Source organism: Mus pahari, chromosome 1 (genome assembly GCF_900095145.1).
Source record: "Mus pahari chromosome 1, PAHARI_EIJ_v1.1, whole genome shotgun sequence".
Classification (NCBI taxonomy): Eukaryota; Metazoa; Chordata; class Mammalia; order Rodentia; family Muridae; genus Mus; species Mus pahari.
In genome coordinates this window covers 115,537,083-115,558,914 of record NC_034590.1, presented here as the reverse complement: position 1 = coordinate 115,558,914, position 21,832 = coordinate 115,537,083, and the positions used below count along the sequence as shown (strand labels likewise).

Genomic DNA, 21,832 nt, shown 5'->3' with positions numbered 1-21,832 from the left:
AGAGGAGGGGATCCTAAAGGACCACGGACCTCAGTGCTTTATTTTTATTTTTATTTTAGTTTTATTTCTAATGTCTCCCCAGTGCCTATCTGGGATGCACACACACACTCTGGGGAACTGGTGGGGGTGTCAGTCTGAGAAGCTGATGTGAGGGTGGGGTGACGAAGGTTCAGGGCAGCTTGTGTTTCACCATGACAACATGGGAAGAGTCAGAGGCTGGGGCAGGAACAGGACAAGCTGACTCCTACAGTGCAGTGACACGGAGGCCCTGGCCCCCTGCTCCTTGAGCGCTGTCATCCCAGGCAGCGCTGCCGGAAAAGGCATGCAGGTCACTCAGCAGGGCCTCGGCGCTGCTGCCTGAGCCCACCGGACCCTGAGGGCCCAGGCCCAGGCCCCCGTCACTGTCTGTGTCACGTGCATCGTGGGTCTGCTCTGTTTGACACCGCTGCTGCTCCTCCTTGGCGTCGTCGGCTTCCTCGGGGCCACCGTCCATCATGAAATCTTCTGCATCCTCTTCGTCCTCCTGCGGCCCTGGTTCTTCTGGGGGTCCCCGCTCAGTGCGGGCTCGAAGCCAGCGGCCTGCAGGGCTGGCCCAGAGCAGGCGGCAGGTGTGACCCCACAAGGCAGCACCCAGGCGAGCTGGGTGGTAGTACCCCCCTGAGGCACGGCTGAGGCGACGCCAAGCCAAGGCTAGGGCAGTGACCAGCAGCAGCAGGAGCAAGAGCAGCAGGACGATGGTGACCACATGGGAGCCCACACCATCCTCTCGGCCTGCCCCAGAGGCCAGTGCCCCTGGCAGGGCCAGCAGCACCCCAAATCTGAGGGTACCAGGCAGAGCCTGTGGGAGACAGCAGGGAGGACTTGTCACCTAATGAGACCAACTGAATTCTAACAAAGACCTCGGCTGCCTCAAGCAAAATAGGGCCAGTCAAGCAGAAAATCACCAGCCCATATTTGGTCAGGCCTTTGCTCTAGTGTGCTCACCTTCAACCCAACCCTGTAACTCACTTCTCACTGCCTGAGGCCTGTGCCTGCCAGAGGCCTGTGGGCTGGCCTTCCCTCTGCTTAGACACTACATAGCCTCATGGTGACATGCTTGCCATGGCCTGACCATGCCTGGCTGATGAGGCCCTGCCAAACTGTTTATTTTCTTTTATTTTTTAACTTATTCACTTTACATTCTGGTCACTGCCTCTTCCGGGTCACCCCCTCCCACCCTGCAAGACTTCCACAGCTAACTTGTCAGGTCTCAAGCCCGCCCACTCGCCAACCTCGGGTCCCTTGATTACTCTTCCCACCAAATCCCACACTGGAGAAATAATCTGTTGATCTAGTCAGTTGTGTTACATTTCCCACCAGAATAGTGCCTGGATTGGGGGTGGGGAACACCTAAAACCATGTACATAGATGCTCAGTGGATATTAGCTGGATGTGTGGCCTGCCCTGCAGTAGAGGGAGTTGAAGGAGCCTGAGAGGCTAGTGGTGGGTAGCTCTCTGGAGGCCATGATGGAGATACCTAGACCAGCTCAGAGGTTGACTGGTCCTAGACTGAGGGATCTTTGAAGCCCCTCCTCGACCTGGGGCTGCCCCCAGCTGCAGGGTTTCCGTTGTTCAGCTCCTCATTCTACCCCAGAGGGCCTCAGGCGTGCAGGGCTGGCGGCTTGGGGGCAGCATGTGTAGCTAGCAGAGGAAGCCTGCGGTTGGAACAGCAGGTGGGGGGGTGTGGTGGCAGGGGGGAGGGGTGCTGGGCACGAGGCTCCCCTGCAGCATACCAAGCTCTGGGGAAGGAGTTACACCCAAACTCGGCTCATGAGGGAACCAGGTGGAGGACTATCCCAAGGGTCTTGGAATAGGGCAGTGTCTAGGGTGAGGAACTGGAGGAACTACCTTTAATCCCAGAGATCCCAGATCTGAGGTGAGGGCTAGGTTCCAACCCATTCTAGTCCTGGGTCTAACCAAGGTTTCGGAAGGAGACCTTTAACTCCTGGAACCTTGATATTCCATCCCCAGCCCACGGCCCCCCAAGAACCCAGAGGGTCCCACAGCTCACCATTGATCCGATGGCCTTTGCACGGGCACCCACCTCTGACTACGGCTGTTTAGTGAGAAGTGAGCCCGGAGCTCTCAGTACAGTAGCTAGTAGGAGTTACACTTCCGTTTCCTGCCCCAAATGCCCCACCCACTCTTGTCTATTACAGGACCCTTACTGGGTCTCAGGATTACCCAGACCCATACTAGATGTTCCCATGCCTCTCTAGGTGAGACTGGGGCCACAGGATCTCCAGAACTCCAAAGGGAGGAAGTGTGCATCTAACTAACCATGACAGCCACCTATATACTATGTGCTTTGGCAGGCCTGGAACCCTGAGCTCCTCCTATTTCTGCCTCGGGTGCTGGTACTAAAAGTGGGTATCTGGTTAGCCTTAAGACCAAAAATCAAAACTGTACACATGCCTGCGTGTGTGGGGAAACATGGAGGTCAGACGCCTCTTTCTACTGTGGGTTCCAGGGGTTGATCAGGTCGTCAGGCTTGCTTAGTGAGTGAATTTACCCACTAAGCCATTCCCCAAACCCTTCCCTAGCCTTTTCGCCTCAGTTTCTCTGTATGGTGGAAATCCGGTATGCAGGGGCTACTTTCCATATAAGGTTTGCAGTTTCCCTTCCTAGCATCCATCCCTAACCCTCCACAACAGTAGGTCAAACCTGGCTTTAGAAAGAGCATTTTATTTGGAATGAAAATATAGAACCCATCTCTGCTGCTTTTTCTGGTGAGGGGGCAGTGGGTTGGGCAGGTCGAGGAGATGGTCCCTTAAAGTACTTAGGAATTTGCCTTGGTACAAAAAATCTTCCAAAAGCCAGGTGGTGCTTCCAACCTGGGCCCTAGGCTGCCACAGAGGCACTGAGCAGTCAACTGCCTGGTGTGACCTGGCCACAGAAGCTTGGTGGAAAGGGTTGGAGAAGGAGGCAGTGTTGGGAGCAGGTCCCTGGTGGTCCTATGTATCCCCATTCTCCATGCGGCCCAGCTGCTCTTCCAGGCGGCTGATTCGCTCTCCCTGCTCCTTGACCAGCATCCGAAGTGCCCGAAGCTCTTGCATCACTTCATCCAGCTTCCCAGCTTCCTACAAAGACACATGGAAGTCAAAGGCCATCAGCCATAACCCACCCCCAGGGAAGAGGCCTGAGGCCTAGCCAATGGGACAGCACTCCCAAATGTAGGGCACATACACCAGCCCCAGCAAGGTTGCCACTGGGGACATCAGTAACTGCAGTAGCTGTGGAGGCTCCGGAGCGGCTGTAACTGGCAGGCCTGCTGTCTGATAGCACATTGCGCCGGCTGACCTTCAGGTCCCGTTGTTTACTGGGCACATAGGCTTCCCGTAGTGAGATGAGGATTGGATCAGCATCCTGACCGCTCACCCAATCCTCTGCTTCAAGAGCAGCCTCAGGTCCGGCTGTGTCAGGGTACAGATCATCCTGGAAGAGGTCAGACTGCGCACCAGGTAGGGGAGGTCAGAATCAGTTGGAAGTCCCTATCAGGTCCCACATCTGGTCTCTGAGTGGCTGCATCCTCAACACCCTCCTGACTTGTACTCTTACCAACCCATCCTCCAAATGCCTGATCCTTCCAGGCACAGCCCTTGCTGGCACCATCTCCAGCAAACCACAAGGGCCAGCTATGTGACTCTGTGGAATCCTGTGAGCCATATCTATGGCCCACAGATTAGGAGCTTTGCTGTAGGCCATGGCTGGCAGACTGTAAACACCGGCTGCAGGGCAGTGGGACTGTTCCAGGATCCTCCCCATGACCAGAGCCCCTGTCCTCCTTCATGTCCTTCTTCTAGCCCTGCCTCCCACAGACCACCATACCAGCCCCACAGCTAGTCTGGCCTCCTAGGGGAGGCCCTCTGCCTTCCCACCCCACCTCCATCTTGCTCTTAAGTGCCTGGTCTGTCACTGCAGGGCTTCAGCTCATCCTGTGCCATTCCTCCAACAATTTATTACAACTCAGGCCACCCTGGAATCAGTACAGCCCAATAGGCTACACCCACTCAGCCTCACCCACCGCCTGCTAGGGACTGGAGTGGGTAAACAGGGTTATCAGCAGCCTCACCTTTCTTGGCACAGTCATGACTATGGGCTCACACTTGCGCTCATGCAGTTTGTAGAACCTAGAAAAGGGAGGGGAGCCATGGTGGAACCTCCCAGTTTTCCAGTTTCCCCACCCAGTTATTCCCACAGGTAGACCTGAGACCACACATACAGGCTGCCTTGTGAGTTCATGTCTCAAGGGTCCCTAGAGCATGACTCTAGGCAACCTTACAGTTGTGATTCTCACCCCCATCCCCCCACCTGCATCTGTCTCTGTCTCTTTTTGAGATAGGGTCTCACTGTGTAGACCAGCCTTGTTTCAAACTCATGGAGATCAACTGCCTCTGCAAGAAGCTAGGATTAAAGGAGTGAGTGTGCCTACTCCCTCTATTTTTTGAAACATGGTTTCGTATATTCCAGGCTGGCCCTGAGCCTAAGATCACTACAACCCATAGGCTACACCCACTCATCAGTCTTGCCCACCACCTTGGTGTGGCCCTTCTGCTAGGGACGGGAGTGGGTGGGATGACCTTGAACTTGTGCTCCTCCCAGGTCTGCCTCCGGAGTGAATTACAGGCATGTGTTACAGCTTTTGCTTTACAGTGCCATGGTAAAACCATGGGCTTTATGCTGGGCAGGTGTTCCACTAACAGAGCTACATGCCTATTCCTTTCCTTTGTTTTGTTTGAGACAGGGTCTTGAACTGACCTTGAACTTACTCTGTGGCCCAGGGTGGCCTCTGTGCTGGCAGTCCTCATAGCTCCCAAATGCTGGGATGACAGGTATAGGACACCATGCCCAGTCTAGCCTCCACCATTTGAACTTTCGCCTTGGATGCTGAGCACCTGGTTCCTGCTCTGTCTGACCATCCCACAGGGCACTCCTTGAATAAAGTCTGCCTACAGACGGCTGCCTCAGAGGACCTTCATACCTGGCAATTTCACACTTGCTGACTTCCAGGCCCCTTTTAGGCATGCTGCCCATACCCCTCTGGGGTTCTTTGCTGGTAAATGTATTCAGGAAGTGGATGTAGGGGGGCTCATCTGTGATCTCAAAGTACCGGATGCTGGAATCGCCCTGAGGGAATAAGGAAGTTTATCACTTAGCCAGGTCCTTCCTTTATGCTCCCCCCAAGTTTGCTGCCCACCCAGCCTCACCTTGCCACAGACATAGACCACACTGGTGTCTGGGTCATAGAAGGGTAGTAGAGCCCCATTGCTTGAATCCAGCTCCTGCAGGGCCATGGGCTCCTCAAGGTTTTCCTAAGTACATGAGGGACAATTGGGTCGAGTTAGCATCCTCTCGTTCCAAGCACTGCTGGACTGGCCGAGGCCAGTCTCACGCCAGTCAGTCAGCAGCAGTCCTCAGCATGCTAACGGGTTTCGCCATTTCCAGGGCCCACTTCCCAGTCTTCTCCAGGCCTTAAGACTATTCCCAAACTAATGGGCAAGTGTTGAAGACATCTGGCCTCAGGAAGGGTGGGGGCCCAGGTGGTACCAGCCCAGGCCTCAAGAGGACCCTTGAATTCATTGTGCAGAGCACACTGCTGAGGGACAGTCTCCCTACCCAGGGACTGGAGGCTCTAAGGAGAAGGGTACCTTTATGGTTTGTGCAAGCAAAAACTAAGGATGTGGGAGGCACTGGGGGAGTGCTAGGGAGAGCCAGGGAGCTGGAAACAGGGAAGGGAGGGGATGACAAGGTCCCGGAAGCCTCAAGAGCCAGGCTGAGAATCCAAGCAGTACAGACGTCTCCATGATAATCTGTCTGCTCAGCCCAGGGAGGAATATGCTAGGGTGAGGCCCAGGTCACAAGCCTGCCCGCCTTAGGCTCGCTACGTCACTCACTGGGTCCCAGAGCGCCAGCTGCCGTTCACTCATGCGGCTGAAACCTGTGGTGAACACCTTGCCGTCAGCCAGAAAGATGGCCCGCATGGGCCGGGCTCCCTCGTGAGCCTTCTCCCGTTCCTGTAGGATGGACAGGTGGTCAGTACAGTGCAGATCAAGGCCCTGAGTCTGGACATTGTCATCTTTGCCCTTTGGGGATACCTACTGCCACCAGGGTGCCCCGCCTAGGATCGATGATTCGGACGCTCTTGTCCTTGCAAGCTGAGCAAAAGAGGCTGCCATTGTGGTTCCAGCTCACGTTGTAGATGAGGTCGGGGTGCAAGCTGTCCAGGCGGTACAGCTCCTCTGCCGTGCCCACATTCCAGATAAGCACCACATTGTCACAACCTGATGGGCAAGCGGTCATCAGCTCAGGCAGCCAGGCATGCACTTGCAGGACCATCAGCCCACCAGGCCCACTCTGCCCCCGCCTCTTGTACTGATCCAGGCCACCATCTTTGCAGGCATCACTTCCCCTGTTAAGACTGGCCTGTGAGAGGCTGCTGAATACTCCAGGATCATCCTGGAGAAGGGCGGAGAGCAAGGGGTAGGCACGGGATGGTGCAAACCTGCACTGAGGAGCACATTCCGGGCTGTGGGGTGCCAGGTGATGATGCCCACACGCTTGGTGTGCCCCTCGAGCACCACTACTGGCTCTGTTAGAGGGGAGGTCAGCCCATTTTCTGGAATCTGCCATACCTGCGGTAGGGAGACGGAGGACAGGCTCAGGCCTGTGCTTGCCCCTGTGGCCAGCATCCTTCAGCCACACCCCGAGACCCTGACTCGAACAGTCCTTTGCTCACCATGACAGTGCAGTCCTCTGATCCACTGGCAATGACTTCATCATTGTGGGGACACCAGTCAATGTCCAGAACAGGACCCGTGTGTCCACACACTGTCGGGTAGGCCTTGTCAATACGGCCCGTCTGTAGGCATGAAGGGCAGTCAGAGAAGAACCCAAAGTCCTGACCTCCATTCCTCCTAGTATCTGTGGGCCCTCCAAGGTACAAGAATGATGTGACTGCCCTGGTTCCTGGTGGCCCAGATGTGACTGCTCCACCCAGAATATGAGGAAATGCCCGCAGCCTCTTATCCACACTTGGTGGCAATAAACACTTTTTCTACTTGCACCAACAATCCATCAGTAGCCACGGACCAAGATGTGGCACAAACTGCCCTGCCCACAGGCGTGGCCAGCGTGTCCTCAGATGCCCTCTCCACCCTGACCCGCTGAGGCCCACCTTGTTTAGAGGGAGCACCATAAAGGCACCCCCACCACTGGCTTCCACAATCACTGCTAGGAACTTGGGGTTGACTGCGCAGAAGGTGCTGTCCCAGGTAACTCGGGACACTCGAATGTCCTCATAGCACTGGTCATTCTTGACCGGCTGACCGAACACATGCCGGAATTTGCTCTGCCGCACAACTTTTCGGAAGGACATGTCTGCGAGGGCAGAAACATCTGAATCAGTTCTGCCCTCCAAAGAGACACACAGAGCATGTCACCAGGGAATTGGTCCAGCGTCAGCTGGGAGTCTCTATTTTCCCAGCTATGGAATGGGTTCATAGGTGCAGAGCAACACTCTCCGCCCCCCCCATACCCTCCCTGGCTAGGATCTGAGTGTGTGTGTGCTGCTGAAAGGGAGACACCGCTTAGAACTTCTGTAGGTCCCAGATGGTTCCAAGGAGCTTTCCACGCCCAGAGTTTGAAGGCTGGGTGATGGGGAAAAGAGGCAGCAAAAGGGGTTGTTTGGTCTTCTTGCTAGGCCGCAGCTGAGTTCCAGGGACTGTGCAAATTGCTGCAGAAGTCCGGCCTAGGGACCCTGGCAGAACAGGGGTCGAGGATGCTGCCAGGCCTCGGAGCACGGTCCAAGGTGAACCAGGAACCCAACTTCCAAAGATCCCAGCCCAGAAAGGGAGAGATGGGCGGCTGGGGGGTGGGGGGGAGTTGGGAATGAGGGTGGGGCGCGGCGCTCTTCGGGCTCGCTCCCCCTGCCCCAGGCCCACGTCTGCGACCCTAGTCCGTCCCTGCCGCTCTCACCGCTCACCGCTCACCGCTCACCGCTCTCCGCTCCCCAGGGGTGCCGGGGACTGCGGCGGCGACCTCGGGCGGCTCCGGATCCCGGCCTCTGGGAAGCAGGAAGCGGGAATCAGGAAGTGACAGACGAGGGAGGCGGGGGCGGGGCAAGGTCACGCGCAGAAGGCGGGGCTTTGGAATGCCCCGCCCACGGGGCAAGGCCTAGTCGCCAGGCCCTGGGCCGCTTGTTGAAAGGGGCGGGCCTAGTTGGAGCCACAGGAACAGACTGTGGGAGTCTCTTGGGGAGGGGTGAAGCCTGCCCTCTGATTTCCCTACCCAGTTCTATTCAAAAGGATTCTCTCGCTCCGCCTCCAACGTTTTCTCGTGTTTTTTGTTTTGTGTTTGAGACAGGTTGTTACTCTGCACACTTGCTGGCCTGGAACTAGCAAAGAACTCACAGATATCTGTCTCCCGAGTGCTAGGATTAAAGGCATGTGCCACCACACCCTGCCATAGGTGCGGGTTTTAAAGTTGGGGAAGGGTGTTCATGATGTCAGTTAGATATGTACATTGAAGAGGTGAAAGGCAATCTCATGCATCTTGATGGACTCCTGTGGTTCCTGCTCTGGCTTAGAGAAAATCAAAGTAGAGGATGACAGTGGATCCCATGCACCGTCCTTTCTCTCCTCCATCTCATCAGAGCCTGGATTTGCCTCCTCAGATTCACCCTATCTCCTCTCATCCTGGAGGACTTAGGTGCCCCTGTTAGGACCCACAGTAGTAATAGAACACTATTCCTCTGTGTCTACCTCCAGTAGCCAGTGGCAATACGAGGCCATCTTTCCCAGAAAGAGAAGAGGGACGTGGAAAGAGGCAGAGCAGAGGTAAAAGGTGCTTTGTTTAGCCTTCATGAAGCCCCAACTGTGTGTGGGAGGCTAAGCGGACTTGTGTCCCACCTCAGTGGTCACTACACTCTGAAGAAACAGGCCTAGAGAGGACAGTTGCTTGATTGGAACCTCCCAGCTGGGATTCCGTCCTAGTGTGTTATTTCCAATGTCTTGGGATTTCTCAGTGTTTGTAAATCCCGGAGCCAGGGAAGCAGGAGTATGGCTTCACTTGGGTAGCAGATGTTCACAGGGAAGCCCAGATGATGCCAGGTGGCTACAGTTCCATGTACCATTTCCCACCCCCCACATTCCCACATCACCCCACTTCAAATAAAATCCATAGTCCCATGTTCCTGCGACAGAAGTTCTGTCTGACCCCAGGGCACTCACCACTGTCCCCTCTCAGCACATGTCCCAGTGACACCAAACCTCAGTTCCCACCTCAGGCTAACACATCCTGCTCCCTTCCTCCTTCTGGAAGCTCTTCCTAGCCTTGGGAAGGCTTCATCCCTCAGTGACCCCAGGTCTCAAGTGTCACTTCCCCTGTGGGCCTTTCTGAGATGTCCTCTCACCGAGTTCTTCCTGTCCCTGGCTCTCATTAGTTGTTCTTAGGCCCAGATGCTACACTGTGTAATTATTTGGCACCCTGCTAAGATTCATGCCAGCAAAGGAAAGACAGGGACTTTGGCTTGTGCACTCTCCCATCCCCCACCCTCCACCCTGCCTTCCAGTGCCCAGAAGGAGACCCCAGCCAGCACCCAGCGTGAGACCACTTCGTGCTGGGTGAACGAATGAGCAGTAGGCCTGCATATAGAATTGCAAAATATTCATATTCACAGCTCTCAGAACCAACACCTGGCTCTTTTGAAGAAGCATAGGGATCTCACCTGGAGGGAGAAGTCGGGCATCCCTCCCCCCCAAAAAAAAAGCAGGAAGAAACTGGTCCCCTGCAGTATGTTGCCTGAGCTGGGGACTGTTTTGAGACTGAAGTCTCCCTTTCTGACTCCGTCTTGTCTAACACAAACCTGTTCTGTGAGCCACTAGGAAACTCCTTATCTTGTAAAACCTTTTTGAGTAGCAATTCTCCCACATGAGGAAGACTCCCTTTGAGAGCCGTGGAGGTGGGACCCTGAGAGATAGGGTGAGCTAAAGCTGGAGGCAGGGGAGTTGTATTCTCTGATCTGGCTGCCATGTTGAAAGGGCCCTACTAGGAGAAGGGAGCAGAGCCCCAAGGGAGACAGGCGTTAGGCTCTGCCCTTAGAGTCTGTGAAGTCCAGCAAAGGGCAGGGGGAGGTGAACATTTCCTGTGGAGGAGACACCATGGCAGTGTAAGGGGACAGATAATTGATTCCCAGGCCACCTGCCGGGAGGAGGGCTCTGGTCTAGGCCTCACTGGGTGTCAGGGTGCCCACTAGTGTATCAAATAATGGCTGTCAGTGACTGAAGACTTATTTTCTATCAAAGAACCACTTTACAAATGGGTAAATTAAGTCCCCAAAAGAAATTTGTTGAAGGCCACACAGTGAATGAATGGTGGAGACAGGGCCCAATAAACCTTAGAGATGCCCTGGACCCTATACATGTGTCTCTAAAACGAAAGGCTGTCGGTCCAGAAAGCTATCTGGTAAATAAATGCTCACTAAATGTTTGTAAGAGGAATTAATTCAACAAATGCTTCAGAAATATCTCTCCCACTGGCTTTAGTGCCTCCGGTGGTTTGAATAAGAATGGCCTCCATAGGCTCATATAGTTGAATGCCTGGTCACCAGGGAGTGGAACTCTTTGATAAAGATTAGAAGGATTAGGAGGTGTGGCCTTGTGGGAGGAACTGTGTCACTGGGGGTGGTCTTTGAGATTACAAAAGTCCATGTTAGCTCAGTTCATTCTCTCTGCCTGTGAATGGGTTGGGGTTGGGGTGGGAGTGGGGTGGGGTGGAATGTGGCACAGGGCCTATAGTTCCTTCATGGTACCAGTGTGCTTTGAAACTGCCTGGGTCATTCTGCTGCGTTCTCGTGTAGCTACAAGCAAGAGAACATACCCTCCATTCTTTTGTAGTGCTGGTGACTGAGCCCAGGGCCTTGAGTGTTTTAGACAAGCACCCTACTATGGAACTGTATCGCCAGCCCTTTCTTTTCTTTAGATTTATTTACTTTAATTTATATGTATATCTGTCTGTATATGTAGGTGCCCATGGAGGGGTGTTGGGTCCCCTGGAGCTGGGGTTTCATGAGTGTAGGTTGCCACATGTGGGTGCTGAGAAACAACGTTGGTCCTTTACAAGAATATTTTCTTCTCTTAGTTGCTAAACCATCACTCCTGTTTTGATCCAGGGTCTTGCTATGTAGTCCAGGCTGGCCTTGAATTTAGGAGACTTTTGCCTTGGCATCCTGATTAGGATTACACGAGTGAGCTGCACCCAGCATATTTCCCCCATTGTACAGATCAGAAAAAAAAATGACATTAAGAAATGACAATGCGGGGCTGGTGAGATGGCTCAGCGGGTAAGAGCACCTGACTGCTCTTCCGAAGGTCCCGAGTTCAAATCCCAGCAACCACATGGTGGCTCACAACCATCCGTAACAAGATCTGACACCCTCTTCTGGAGTGTCTGAAGACAGCTACAGTGTACTTACATATAATAAATAAATACATCTTAAAAAAAAAAGAAAAGAAAAGAAATGACAATGCAGGGGCTGAAGAGATGGCTCAGTGGTTAAGAGCACTGACTGCTCTTCCGAAGGTCCTGAGTTCAAATCCCAGCAACCACATGGTGGCTCACAACCATCTGTAATGGGATCTGATGATAGATCAGATGGGTGTGTCTGAAGATAGCTACAGTGTACTTACATAAAATAAATAAATCTTTTTTTTAAAAAAAAAAAAAGAAAGAAAGAAAAGAAAAGACAAGACAAGAAATGACAATGCAGATGTGCCTGACCCTCCAGGTGCCTGCACAGCCTGCCACCTTGCCTTTTTAAGATGCAAGCCTCCCTGGAAAAGCTTCACAGAAACCACCCCTGTTGTGGACATCTGGGCTGAGGGCGGGAGGCCAGAGGCTGAGAGGAGAAAACTGGTTTGGGTGACGAGGCAGTGACTGGAGAGAAACACGTGGGAAACCATCCTCAGAACTTCCTGTTTTGTCTTGTTTTTCCCTTACAGCATCTGCAGCTGGAGAGGAAGAACGGGCTCAGCTCTGTGACTTCCGGAGCTTTGGCCTTTCCTGGGACCAGGGTGCCCAGGGCTCTCTGATTTTAGGCAGCTTCTTGTCTGTATCCTGGGGTTCAAATTCTAGTGCACTCTGCACCTGCAGCTTTCCCAGATCCTGTCCAACCCTCCCTGAGGGTTAATGTCACTAGTGGCAGGCGACATTGAATGGAGTCCGACCTTGAAGATTTCTTGAGCCTCTCACCCTCAAGGCACCCATGGGACACCTGGTTGTCTGCCACCCAAGCAATTAGAGGATCTCAGGTCCTCTAGTCAGACGGTGGCGTTGTCCTCCTGTCGTGCAGTCCCAGCCCCTGGGGGCCATTTTTCTGTCAGTGGCATCTGCTCCAGAGCCTCATTGGGTGCCAGGCTCTAGCATGTGCCATACTCCCTTTCTTATGTAATCCTCAAAGGGCCTCAGAGCAGGAGCATGGCGGCTTACCAAGCCACGGTGTGACAGGGCTGGATTTGAATCCAGGCCTGGCTGCTCCTGATTCTTGGTTGCACCTTACTAGGGAAATCCTGTCCTAGGCTTTGTGTGCTGGGCGTAGATGAGCAGCGGAGACAGATTGGCTGTGCTGGGCCCATTGGCTCCTGCTGGAGTCTGTGGGCTCCTGGAAGCCTCTCTTCTGTACGAGAACATTTTTGTTGGGTGCCCAAGCCAGAAAACCAGACGGGAATGGGGAAAGTTAGGGAAAGATCGGAAGGAGATCAGATCAAGCCTAGAGGATGGAGGCAATAAGGGAAGGAAGCTTGAGTCTTGGGGGACTGGAGAATAGAACCAGCAGGACCATCCTCAGTGGCTCAAGGATGCTGGGTGGCTCTATGTGCTTGGAGTAGTCATGGAAAAGCCTGGTGCGACCAGGGTGGAGACATTTACAGCGCCGTCTGGGACTTCTGGCTGACTGGTTTCTCTTCCCCTCAGCCTTCCCTGCAGGCTTGAGGGACTCAATGGGGCTCTCTCTCACTGCTGGGTTTCTCCCTGCTCCCACCTCTGCCCAGCTCTCTCTGACTCAAGTAGGTCCTGCACTGGGGGCTTCTTTTGGGAGGACATTGTTAGGGCTTTCTTCCTGGGGAACAGCTGGTCTGTCTAGGTTCTCAGGGGCCCCAGGAATGGGATCTGGGCATGGGCCAGGGGAGTTTTCCTCACCAGGGTTAGAGGCTGACTCGTCCCCACAGGCAGGGATCGGGGCCTCTGGGCTTGACTGTGGCTGGACTACAGGATCCAACTGTGGCTGGGTCAGGGGGTCCACTTGAGGCTGGACCACAGACTTTGACTGTGGTTGGGCTGAGGGGTTCACTTGAGGTTGAGCCATGGGATCCAGCTGTGGCTGGGCCAGAGGGTTCACCTCAAGCTGAACCACAGTATCCAACGGAGGCTGGATCAGGGAGCCCACCATAGGCTGGACCACAGAATCTGACTGTGGCTGGACAGAAGGGTTCACTTGAGGCTGGACCACAGGATCCAACCTTGACTGGCCTTCAGATGTTGGTCCTGGCAGAGTCAAGCCCTCAGAGGCCACCTGGGTCTCAGCAGGTGTGAAGCTTCCAGGTCGTTCCTCGCAGACGGCGGCCGCAAAGGAGGAGAGCACGGTGCGCAGCAGGGCCCGGAGGTCAGCGCTGGCCGCCAGGCACAGGAAGGGGCTCAGGCAGCTGTTAAGCAGGATCAGGTAGTCAGAATAGACCAGGGCTTCCCAGAGCAGGTACCCAGGGTAGACATCCCATAAGAAAGCCAGATAGAGCAGCTGCGCCAGCTGGTAAGGTAGCCTCAGGACCACATAGGCTGACAAAATGGTCTTGGCCACACGGGCAAAGCCGTGGCACGCCATGCGCCTAGGCTGATGTCCACAACAGGTCCTGCAAGCAGTGGCTTGGGTGAGCACATGGCAGACCAGCAGCAAGAGGAAAGGCAGGAAGCCCCCCAAGATCTCAAGCATCCGCAGAGGCAGCTCCTCTGTGTCCCAGAAGTCCAGGCAGATAACCAGATCATACCACCAGACAGCAGCCTCAGGGAAGACCAACCAGGGCACACTAAAGAGTGTGGCCAGCACCCAGACGCCAGCGCACACCCAGAGGGGCAGGCGGGCTGGACGGCGCCCAGGGTACCATCGTGGGCACAGTGCCAGCAAGCAGCGGTCCAGGCTGAGCGCTGTCAATAGGAAGAGGCCGGAGGAATACGACACACCCCACAGGAAGTAGTAGAAGCGGCAGGCGGCAGTGCTCAGTGGCCAATGCCCTCCATGCTGGATTTCCAGGATTTGGAAAGTTGCTGCTGCCAGGAATAAGAAGTCAGAGAGGGCCAAGCTGAGCAGGAGCAAGGCCAATCTTGTGCCAGCCCCGTGCCGGGCCTGTGAGCCAGCCAGCCATGCCATCAACCCATTGGCTGGCAGTCCCAGGAGCAGCAAGGCCACCAGAAAGACTGTGTCCCAGCTGCCCTGAGGGTAGTAGTCTTCGTCGCTGAGCTCTGTGCGGGGACCGTGGCCAGCAGCGCCCAGGTTGGCTTCCACAGCACTGTCCATTCTGGGTCCTCAGCGTAGTGAAGGACATGGACTGCCAGTCTGCTGAATCAACAAATTCGTGAAGGCTTGGTATGAGAGATATGGTGCTGAACACTTTCAGGATAGTCACTGCCCCTCTCTGGGCCAGTATTATTACCTTTTGAGTAATTAGCCTGTGCAGGGCACTTACATAGATAATCTCATGTGGCCTCCCTATAATCAACCTTACCAGTGAGGAGATAATTGTCCACTAACTCTGTGATCTCGTGAAGGTTACAGATATGGTCACAGGGTCTTGCTTTGGGACCCTGGCTGGCCTGACACTTGCAGTATAGACCAGAATGGTCTCAAACTTGAGGCAATCCTTTTGTGTTAACCTTTTAAATGCTGGGATTACCAACCTGTGCTACCAGCTTTGACCTTTTTTTTTTTTTTAAGATTTATTTATCTGGGGCCATGGTGTCAAATGCCTTTAATCCGAACACGTAGGAGGCGCAGAAACAGGTGACTCTCTGAGTGTGAGGTTAGCCTAGTCTACACAGAAATTTCCAGGCCAGCCACGAGTGTGTTCTGGTGTCCAGACAGGGGCGTTGGGTCCCCTAGAACTGGAGCTAAATGGCAGTTAAGAGCTACCGTGTAAGTAGTGCTGGCAACTCTGACTCCTCTCTAAGATCAACGCATGGTTAAACAGTTGAACCATCTTATCTCTCCAGCCCAGATTTTAATTTATTTTATTTTATTTTTCTGAGACAGGGTTTCTCTGTATAGCCCTGGCTGTCCTGGAACTCACTTTTTAAACCAGGCTAACCTCGAACTCAGAAATCCGCTTGCCTCTGCCTCCCGAGTGCTGGGATTAAAGGCGTGTGCCACCACACCCGGCCAGATTTTAAAATTTTGAAACAAGATCTCATGTAGTCCATACTGACCTCAGTCTCATTACAGAGCTGAGGATGACCTTGAACTCCTGACCTTCCTGTATCTACCTGCCAAGTGCTTGGATTACAGCCATGCACCACTATGTTCAGTTTATGCAGTAGTGAGGATTGAACCCAAGGCCTCATGCATGCCTGTCAAGCATTCTACCAACTTCGCCACATCTGATCCCTGCCTCTTGTTTCTTTCGGACAAGATATCACTACGTAGACCAGGCAGACCTTAACATTTAAATGATCCTCCTGTCTCTGCTTCCACAGTGCTGGGATTATGAGGCGTGCACTGCCATGCCCAGCTTCAGCTGTACGTCCTGCTCTAGGGTAAAGAGCGACAGTGGAGCATCTGTGTGAGTGGAGAGATGGTGCTCTGAGTTAAAGCCGTGGGAGCAACCCTCCAGTGCTCCACAAGACAGTTTAAAACCACTTAAAGGCAGTGATGCTGGTGATATCAGTACTGGGGAGGTGGAAGCAGGGGAACTGCCATGAGTTCAAGGTCAGCCTACACTACAGAGTTTTAAAAGCTTCTCTCAAACAAAACGACATCAGCTGGTGCACACCTGCAATGTAGGCATTGGAGAAGTGGGTAAGGGGGTCAGGAGTTCAAGGCTAGACTTCTCTTCTTGGGAGTTTGAAGTCAGCCTGGGATACACAAGCCATTATCCCAAAGGAGAAAGAAAGAAAAGTACAGAATCAGCCCTTCACAACATCCTGATATTTTGTCGTTCCAAATGTTTAAAATCCCAGGAGGGAAAGTGTCATTAGCAGACACCAGGTGAGGCCTGAGCCTCCAGGCCATGGCAGGCTGTGACTAGGAGGGTCCTGGGAGCACTCGTGACACTTCAGTGTCTTGCACTGCTGCCTGTGTTTCTTCCCAGCACCTCAGAGTTCAGCAAAGGTGGCCCAGCTTGTCCTCGGAGGTTCTGTATAGGGAGGCAGTGGCTCTGCGGGATGATGACAGTGAAGTGGACAGGGGCCACCCAGTGCCTTCTGCTGCCCTTACTCTACCTCACAGGACTGACAGAGGGAAGAAAGCATCCCTCTGAGGGTGGAGAGGGACTAGCTACTGGAACATAGCTAGATCATGTCTGGAACCCGTGGTTGCAGCCACCATGCCCATGGCTCCCCACCTCAGCCCCTTTCTTGGCAGAGTCTCCCCTGTGAATTCCAGCCCCTATGGCCTCAGAGACTGGATGCCCCTTTCTCAGGATCTGGCTTACCTGGGAGGTGCAGGCCAGGAAGGAGGAGCAGAGTGCTGCCTGCTTGCCCAAGGTCCAACCACCAGCCAGTCCCACGGTGGAGCTTGCCGCATGGCACCCAGTGTCGATATGGAGGCAGACAGGCAGGAAACCCAAGCTGAGGTAGCATCAATCATTCATGGCTCTGCTCTCCTGGAAACCCTAACCGTGGCTCCATAGGGCTAAGCTGCCAGCCAGGGCCCCCCATTCCAACAAGGTCAGACAACGGAGACCCTTTGCTAGGAGCTCCTCTAGTCCAGGGCAGGCTGTGCCATCTCCAGTTCTCCACCAGCATCCAAGGACTCTGGCCTGGTCTCTTTTTTTTCTGTTTTTGTTTTTGTTTTTCGAGACAGGGTTTCTCTTTGTAGCCTTGGCTGTCCTGGNACTCACTCTGTAGACCAGGCTGTCCTCGAACTCAGAAATCCACCTGCCTCTGCCTCCCGAGTGCTGGGATTAAAGGCGTGNGCCACCATGCCCGGCTCCTGGTCTCTTTTTTAATGTTTCATATGTCCTGTATCCCAATCAGGATGTTACTCCATTGGGGACTCAAGGGGACAATTCTCAGCCATTTCTAGTATGACTCCTCCTGCCTAAGGGGCCTTCGCTGGTCTTCACGGCCACACGAAGTGCAGCTATGGTACACTCTGGGGTAAATGCAGCAATGTCTCTCCATTTCACAGATGGGAAAACTGAGGCTTGGGATGATGAATTGGCTGCTTCTGCTAGGCAAGGAGTAGCTGAGCTTAAGCGTGAGCTCACTGGACCTGCTGTGCCCTGGCACCTTCACTCCTGAGAACACTCTTCAAGATCCATCTGGTAGTGCCAGGCCACCCTGGGGCAGAGGGCAGGGCTTAGGTTGGCTGCCTGACTCATTTACCTTAATCCCCCTCACTGTGGATCCCAGGTGATCAACTCAAGCCTAGGGGGCCGGCCATAAGCGGCTTTCTGGGCCTTGAGAAGCAAGGGCACTCCAGGGAGCTACATCACTGAGTCCTGTTATCTTCTCCATGGCAACAGAGCACAGTGTACAGCTGGTTCCTGGCTCCCAGAAGATCCCTAAAGGAGTTGATTCTCCCAGGAGTGCTGCTGAGGGCCCTGCCTTGACCAGGAGAAGGAGCAAGAAGAAGAGTTGGCACCCAGGGTCCCAGAAAGCCAGTTCTGGGGACCAGTCTTCTAGCCAGGGCTCTGAGGCTTCAGGAAGCAGCAAGAACTCCCCAAGGGTCAAAGTGGGGCAGGAGGAACCATCCTCAGCCCCCGCCGCAGGGCCAGTGTCTCACCGACACTCCCACCGACACCGTTCTGACCCCCAGCAGGATGCTGCCCAAAGGACTTATGGGCCCCTGCTCAACCGCATGTTTGGAAAGGTCAGGGGGGGGGGTCTTCAGGTTGGGGGTTGAGGGTAATTCTCATCTGTATTCCCTACTGTGCCTACATGCCAAGGCCTCCTGCTTCTTGTGCCTCAGATTGGGAAATATAAGAGAGGGTAGAGTTGTGGCCTTTTGTACCCTAGACCAGGAGAGCCAGTGAGGGACAAGGCTGGCTTCAGGCCAGCTGGTATAGTAAACAGAGGCAGACCTCACACCAGATATCTAGGAAAACTCATTTGAAACTTCAGAAGCATGGGGAGAAGGTTGTTCTCTGCTTGTGGGGTCTGTAGGATTTCAACTCTCTTCAGCTGCTTTGGTGGAGCTAGCCCTGCCCAGAGAGCACTTGCAGAGGCTGGAGGAGCGGTGGCAAACTGGGACATGATGGCTTATTCCTATACAGGATCGTGAATTGGGCCCTGAGGAGTTGGAGGGTGAGTGTCCCTCACTGTTGCTGGGAGGTGGAAGGTGACCTGGGTCTGGCCTCCTGGCCTGACCGCTGCTAATCCCTACAGAGCTCCAGGCTGCCTTTGAGGAGTTTGACACTGACCAGGATGGCTACATCGGCTACCGCGAGCTAGGTGACTGCATGCGGACGCTGGGTTACATGCCCACGGAGATGGAGCTTCTAGAAGTGTCGCAGCACGTGAAGATGCGCAGTCAGTGATGGAGCCCTGCTGGGTGATTGGGTTGGGAGCCAGCCTGAGGGTGGGTGGGCCATGGTCGGGTTATCTTTATTTGTAGTTATTATTAGTGAGGGTGGGCTGTGTGAGCCACAGTGTGCATTTGGTCAGAATATAGCTAGCTGTCGGTGGGGGGGAGTGCTTCTATCGTGGGAGTTCCAGGGATCTACTAAACTCAGGTGTAGTGGCAAGCACCTTTATCCATGGGGTCCTCTGCTGCAATGGCTTTTCTTTTCTTTCCTTTTCTATTTTCTTTCTTTCTTTCTTTCTTTCTTTCTTTCTTTCTTTCTTTCTTTCTTTCTTTCTTTCTTTCGTTGGTTTTTTGAGACAGGGTTTCTCTGTGTAGCCCTGGTTGTCCTGGAACTCACTCTGTAGACCAGGCTGGCCTTGAACTCAGAAATCTGCCTGCCTCTGCCTCCCAAGTGCTGGGATTAAAGGCGGGAGCCACCACACCCAGCTCAGCACATTCTTTTAATCCTAGCACTGGGGAAGCAGCAGCAGGCAAGAGGTTCTCTATGAGCTCTAGGCCAGTCAGGATGGAATAGAGACCCCTGCCCCAAACAACATAAAGCACAATGAACATTCAGGGTCATTCATCTCTTCCCCACACCAAAGCTGTTATCTGCCTATTGGTGTCTTAGTCCTTTGGCAAGGTATTTAGTGCCTCCCACTCAGCTTTACAGTGGACTCCTAGTAGCCGTAGCCCTGTCCCACGGAGTAGCTTCTTCCAGGTCCATCCCAGGATGAGAGCAGGAGGGTTGGTAAGCTGCCCAAGGTCTCACAGAGCAACAGGATTTGAACTTGGGCTGTCCGCTTTGAAGCCAGGTCTTTTTTTGGCCCACTGGCCTTCATGGAGATCAGGAGCATCCCTGATCCCCCCACCCCCATGCAAGAAACCCCTCTACAGCAAGGAACTGGGTGTGCCTTTGTGGATCCAGAGCCCTGGTGGGAAGACAAAGAGTGTGGCATTGCCGTCAAACTGATTGTGATGCTCTGCCCGGGTCCACAGTGGGGGGCTTTGTGGATTTTGAAGAGTTTGTGGAGCTGATAAGCCCAAAGTTGAGGGAGGAGACAGCTCACATGCTGGGCGTTCGGGAGCTACGCATCGCCTTCCGAGAGGTAACAAGTATCACAAATGGGGGGCAAGCATGGACTACATCCTTACTAGGAACTCTCAGCCTTCAGGAGGCCCAGAGAGGCAAGACTAGGGTTCAGGGTCAGGTAGGGATGGCCTGGCTGACTTCCAGTTCAGGTCTTCACATCAGGGAAACTTCCCACCATAGGGGACGATGTTGGTTCTTAATGTTGGGGAGGGTCAGACGGCTGTGGAGAGCAGCATTGCCTGGCAACTGGTAGTGTCGAGAGTAGAACCAAGAATAGGATGTAGTTCGGTTGATAAAGTGTATAGCTAGTATCTACAAAGCCCTGGGTTCAATCCCCAGCACCAAAGAAAGCCAGGCATGGTAGCGTACACTTGTAATCCAGGATTTGGGAGGTGGGGAAGGCAGGAGGATAAGGAGTTGAAGGCTATGCTGAGTTTGAGGACAGCTTGGCCTACACGAGATACTGTCTCAACAATACAAACCCATCAACTAATGCTGAAGATAGCTGAGCATAGTGGTCCACACTTTTAATCCCAATACTTGGGAGGCAGAGGCAAGAGAATCTTTGTGAGTTTGAAAGTGGGCAGGATGATATAGTGAGACTGTTTTAAATAAAAAAAAAGAAAGAAAGAAAGAAAGAAAGAAAGAAAGAAAGAAAGAAAGAAAGAAAGAAAGAAAGAAAGAAAGAAAACAAAGCAAGTAGAGCCAAGTATGTATGCAGACAAGGTGGTGTAAAAGCCATGCTTGAACTCTCTTGGACAGTTTGACACGGACCGGGATGGACGGATCACAGTGGCGGAGCTGCGGCAGGCAGCACCAGCTCTGCTGGGGGAACCACTAGAGGGCACTGAACTGGATGAGATGTTGCGAGAAATGGACCTTAATGGGGATGGCACCATAGACTTTGATGGTGAGTCACCCTACAGACGCCTCTCCCATGCCTCTAGCACCTTGAACCTCCTTCATTCCCTGACCTGGATTGGCCTCCCCCCCCTCTCTCCTGCAGAGTTTGTAATGATGCTATCTACAGGTTGAGGCACCTTCAGGGACAACCCACTGCCCTTGGGGGACAAGACACCAGCCGGAACCAGACTACCACACCCTTCCCCAGCGTGGGAGAAATCCCCCTCCCCCCCAGGCTGGTTCACTCCCTCACCACACCCCACTCCAGAGTCTGCTTGTGCTGTCTTCTCTTCCCACCCCCAAGCTGTGGAGAGAAAAAAATTGAAGCTTGTTGCAGTTCTCACTGGAGAACATGATTTGAATCTCTTTAGATCCCGGAGAGGTAGGGAGTTCCCCACAACTGGCTGCATTCAAATGAATAAGGCACAGTGCACTGGGGGGAATTCCTAGGACATGATGAATTGAGAGGGTAGCTACATCACTTCCCACTACTTGTGTGTATAAAGGGTTGTTTTTGAAAAATGAACTAGGGCCTGGTAATGACTTTGTAGGTAAAAGTTTATGCCACCAAGCCTGAATTCGATCCCTGAAGTTTGTGTGGTGGAAGGAGAGAGACAACTTCATAAAGTTGTTCTTTAGGTTAATGCCCTGTCCACACCCCCATGAATAAATAAATAAATGAAAAGTGAACTTGAATCTGGATGTGGTGGTTCATGCTAATCTCTGTACAGAAGGCCTAAGCAAGAGGGGCACAAGTTTTAACTCCCGGAAAAAAGCTGAGAGGAGAGCCTGGTGGGGGAGCTCATGTTGGGCCTCAGGAGTGAGCTGGCATGGGGGAGTTCAGTCCCGGACCCAGGGCTGGGTGCCTGGCTCTAACGCTCATGAGGGACAGAGATCCGAGGGGAAGGAAGGTATGGGTCACCTATTTATATTCCAAAGTCTGGAAAGCAATGGAGAGGACTCAAGCCTGAGAGAGTGGCAGTGCTGAAGGTGGTCACAGTCTCTGCAGAGACAGAGGAGACACAAAGGGGAGC

General features: G+C 53.5%; 4 protein-coding genes across 7 annotated transcripts; 1 reads left to right on the top strand and 3 right to left on the bottom strand.

The window, feature by feature from the left end:
• Positions 1-57: 57 nt before the first annotated feature.
• Ptprcap (protein tyrosine phosphatase receptor type C associated protein) lies at positions 58-1,505 on the bottom strand. Its single transcript, XM_029536140.1, has 2 exons — positions 1,443-1,505; positions 58-838 (listed from the first exon to the last, which is right to left on the bottom strand). Exons 1-2 carry the CDS (start codon positions 1,503-1,505, stop codon positions 245-247), a joined length of 657 nt encoding a protein of 218 aa, XP_029392000.1. The 3' UTR covers positions 58-244.
• Positions 1,506-2,704: 1,199 nt separating this feature from the next.
• On the bottom strand, positions 2,705-8,115 carry Coro1b (coronin 1B). 4 transcript variants are annotated; one of them, XM_029538086.1, is made up of 11 exons: positions 8,014-8,115; positions 7,214-7,416; positions 6,776-6,898; positions 6,542-6,671; positions 6,139-6,320; positions 5,934-6,053; positions 5,247-5,351; positions 5,021-5,166; positions 4,112-4,169; positions 3,226-3,489; positions 2,705-3,119 (listed from the first exon to the last, which is right to left on the bottom strand). In XM_029538086.1, the coding sequence occupies exons 2-11, from the start codon at positions 7,412-7,414 to the stop codon at positions 2,994-2,996; spliced, it is 1,455 nt and encodes a 484-aa protein (XP_029393946.1). In that variant the 5' UTR covers positions 7,415-7,416; positions 8,014-8,115; the 3' UTR covers positions 2,705-2,993. The 4 variants fall into 4 exon arrangements, with proteins under 4 accessions (XP_029393946.1, XP_021045718.1, XP_021045725.1 ...); XM_021190059.2 differs by having other exon boundaries at positions 8,021-8,115; XM_021190066.2 differs by having other exon boundaries at positions 8,028-8,115.
• Positions 8,116-13,093: 4,978 nt separating this feature from the next.
• Gpr152 (G protein-coupled receptor 152) lies at positions 13,094-14,599 on the bottom strand. Its single transcript, XM_021216556.1, has one exon. It carries the CDS (start codon positions 14,597-14,599, stop codon positions 13,094-13,096), a length of 1,506 nt encoding a protein of 501 aa, XP_021072215.1.
• Positions 14,600-17,705: 3,106 nt separating this feature from the next.
• On the top strand, positions 17,706-21,494 carry LOC110332915 (calcium-binding protein 4). Its single transcript, XM_021214284.1, has 6 exons — positions 17,706-18,109; positions 18,513-18,543; positions 18,625-18,768; positions 19,802-19,911; positions 20,658-20,805; positions 20,902-21,494. The coding sequence occupies exons 1-6, from the start codon at positions 17,753-17,755 to the stop codon at positions 20,928-20,930; spliced, it is 819 nt and encodes a 272-aa protein (XP_021069943.1). The 5' UTR covers positions 17,706-17,752; the 3' UTR covers positions 20,931-21,494.
• Positions 21,495-21,832: the final 338 nt, after the last annotated feature.